The 3,014-nt window shown below is 37.1% G+C and overlaps 1 protein-coding gene across 1 annotated transcript; it reads right to left on the bottom strand.

Moving 5' to 3' along the window:
* Positions 1 to 1,041: 1,041 nt before the first annotated feature.
* Positions 1,042 to 2,505, bottom strand: LOC114742551 (alkane hydroxylase MAH1-like). Its single transcript, XM_028930779.1, has one exon. The coding sequence runs from the start codon at positions 2,503 to 2,505 to the stop codon at positions 1,042 to 1,044; it is 1,464 nt and encodes a 487-aa protein (XP_028786612.1).
* Between the last annotated feature and the right edge of the window lie 509 nt (positions 2,506 to 3,014).

Here is a 3,014-nt window from a genome sequence, read left to right as displayed (position 1 = left end):
TTATTGTTAACAATGACGAGCTTGAAATTTTAAACTCGTTCCTACTCTCTGAACAATTTTAAATGTAATATTTTAATAAATACCACCTCCGGTCCTAATTATAAGAGCTAATTGACTAATTTGAGGGTATTAAGAAAATAAGTTGAGTTAGTTATTTGTTCTCAATAGATGTTGTCTTTCCTAAAATATCATTGCTAACCAAATGTATTGACTAGAACTATCATTGTTAGAAGGGCTACTTTGAAAAAAAAAAGTATAAATATGAGAGACAAAGTGGATTAGGGTATTATATTTATAACCAAAATAAAAGTCAAATAAAGTCTTATATTAAGAACCGGAGGTAGTATTTTTTATTATATAGGATTTGAAGATTTTTTTTTACTGTTTGCGGTATATGAGTAAAAAAGCTAATATGCGTAAACCAAAATTTTCATCACACGCATATCATAACACTGCGAGGCCCAACAGTTAATGCGCCTCTTCTGTGGCTTTAGCAAGCAACGATATATGTGGCATGGGGTTTTTACTTAGGAAGTAACCCTTCTCTCTAATTTCATAATGCCCGTCAAAATTAGCAAGACACCTTATCCTTCTGTAATTACAGTTTAGCGAGCTTAAAATGTAATTAATTAAGAGATAAGGGACTTGTTTCTCGCTTTTGGTTGTGGTCACGTACTAAAAATAAATATACAACTCACTTGAAATTTTAATGGCAACGCATGAAAAAGAAAAAACTATGAGTTACAGCAAACCAATATTAATTAATAAGCTCAGCCAATCCCTTACAAAAATTCATATCCAAAGTGAAAGAATTGGCTACAAAGTACAGGGTCTTAATTAATTAGCATTATCACAATATAAAAGCCAATCAGAAGCTTGAATATTGTGCTTTATTTATTAATCTAATACACACACACAATAACATTACCAGGAAAACAGAAACAGGTACAAACAACATTCCACAACTTTTATTCAACTTAAACACACACACACACACAAACACACAAATAAAACTTCAGTTTCTTCTCTTCCTCCAACTAATCAGCCTCGTTTTGTGAGTCGAACTTTGAGACCATTCTTCATCAGGAGCACTATCGAAAGCATGGGAGAAACGGAATGATCTTTCACCACTTGAATATGATAATTCTTTAAGATAGCGGTAGCTATCATCTTCATTTGAATGAAGGCCAGGTCCTTACCCATGCAAGTTCGTGGTCCCGCGTTGAAACTAATGAACTTGTACGATGGCATGTGGACGATGCCTCCTCTTTCAGAGATCCATCTCTCAGGCTTGAATTCCAAGCAATCTTTTCCCCATATCTTTTCACACCTTCCCATCGCATACACAGATAATATTATCGCAGTACGAGGACTAATGTCGTGTCCACTGGGAAGCATGCCGCGTATGACTGCTTGCCTGCGCACATAAGGTACAGGAGGATATAATCTTACAGCTTCGCACAGAGCAGCATGGAGATATACTTGGTTTTTCAGTTCCTTGACTTGCTTAATCTCTTGAATAATCTTGGCTTCAACTGAAGGGTTTGCAGCAACAAGCCAAAAGAACCACGTTAGGGCTGAAGTTATGGTGCCTTTGCCTGCAAGAAAAATACCAAAACCAGCGTCCCTCAAAAACTTGTCATCCACGTGTTCTTCTCCCTTCATGATCAAACTCAGCATGTCATTCTCTTGTTTCTTTGTTTCGTTCTTTTGGCTCATCTCTGCTCTCTTTGTTGCTATTGTTTCACCGAGGAACCGATCAAAAGCCTCAAATGGTTCGGCCATCTTTTTATCCACTCCAATTCTCAGCCATCTTTGAAGCTTCCAAATCCTTCCGGGCACTACGTGTCTGTAGAATATAAACTCCTCTAATCTATTAAAAGCTCTCTTGCATTCAACTTCTGGGAAATCAATGGCAAGGCTTTTAGGGTCAGATCCTGACAGGATGGAGCAAGTGAGGTCGAAGGTTAAGCGATCGAACACGTCTTGCAGATCCACGTCCACAGTTTGCCTTTCTACGTGATCAAGAACTGGAACCAGACAAGTCTCCACCTTCATTTGAACGATCCTCTCCAGCAGCTTCTCCAAACATTTAGTTTTGACAAATAATGAATGGTAAAGCGCTCTTTGGTGTTTCCATGCGTCTGAATCTGCAGTGAAAATGCTATCTCCAAAGAGTTTGAAGATATTACGAAACACAGGCCCCTTACAGTAGTTGCCAAAATTCTTGCTCAGAACATGATGTGCATTCATGGGGTCGCAGGTTATAATTGAATTCATTCTAGCAAACGAAGGTCCGATGAAGTTGCCAGTACCTGCTTGTCTTCGGAGAGCCTCCTTTACATAGTCATGGTACCGCCACATATTACAGACAAGTGGTGGTAGCATACCCAATATAGGCCATTCTGTGAACAAAGGGTCTCTGCAACTTCGTCTCTGACTGTAATAATAAAGAAACAAGATAAGTGCTGCAAAACCTGCAACTATAGCACTAAACTGGAACATTGCTTGAAGAGAGAGATTTGTCGTTCTATGCTTGACAAAGTATTGTGTGCGATATTATATATAGAGAAAAAGAGAGATGTGTAGCAAATAATATCCCATATTTGGAAAGCAATTACAGTGCTCAAGTCAATAACTCAATATCCAAACCGGTTTCGGTTGCGTGTTTTTCCTCGTTCGGTCATGCGTCTCGATGACATGATATCCGTCTGTTTGGGATGGAAAGAGAGAGACTCTGGTCAAAAAAGGACAGAGAGAGACCCATAATTAATGTTTTTTTTCTTTCAGAAAGAATTTAACTAAAACAGAATCCTGGTTAATTTATGCAATTTTTATTTTATGGACGTATCATCTTATTGAATTTTATAATATTTCTAGATTCAATTAGATTTATAAATTTAGGGGGTGTTTGGATGAAACCAAGTGTTTTACAGAATGCAACACCTATTTATTATAAATAAATAAGTTAACTAATTTTTTTAATATTTACAAATTAGTTTTTTAACTCTTAC

This window comes from Neltuma alba, unplaced genomic scaffold, assembly GCF_004799145.2.
Source record: "Neltuma alba isolate B1F8T4 unplaced genomic scaffold, ASM479914v2 tig00003810_pilon, whole genome shotgun sequence".
In the NCBI taxonomy this organism is placed as follows: domain Eukaryota; kingdom Viridiplantae; phylum Streptophyta; class Magnoliopsida; order Fabales; family Fabaceae; genus Neltuma; species Neltuma alba.
This window is presented reverse-complemented; position numbering and strand designations above follow the sequence as displayed.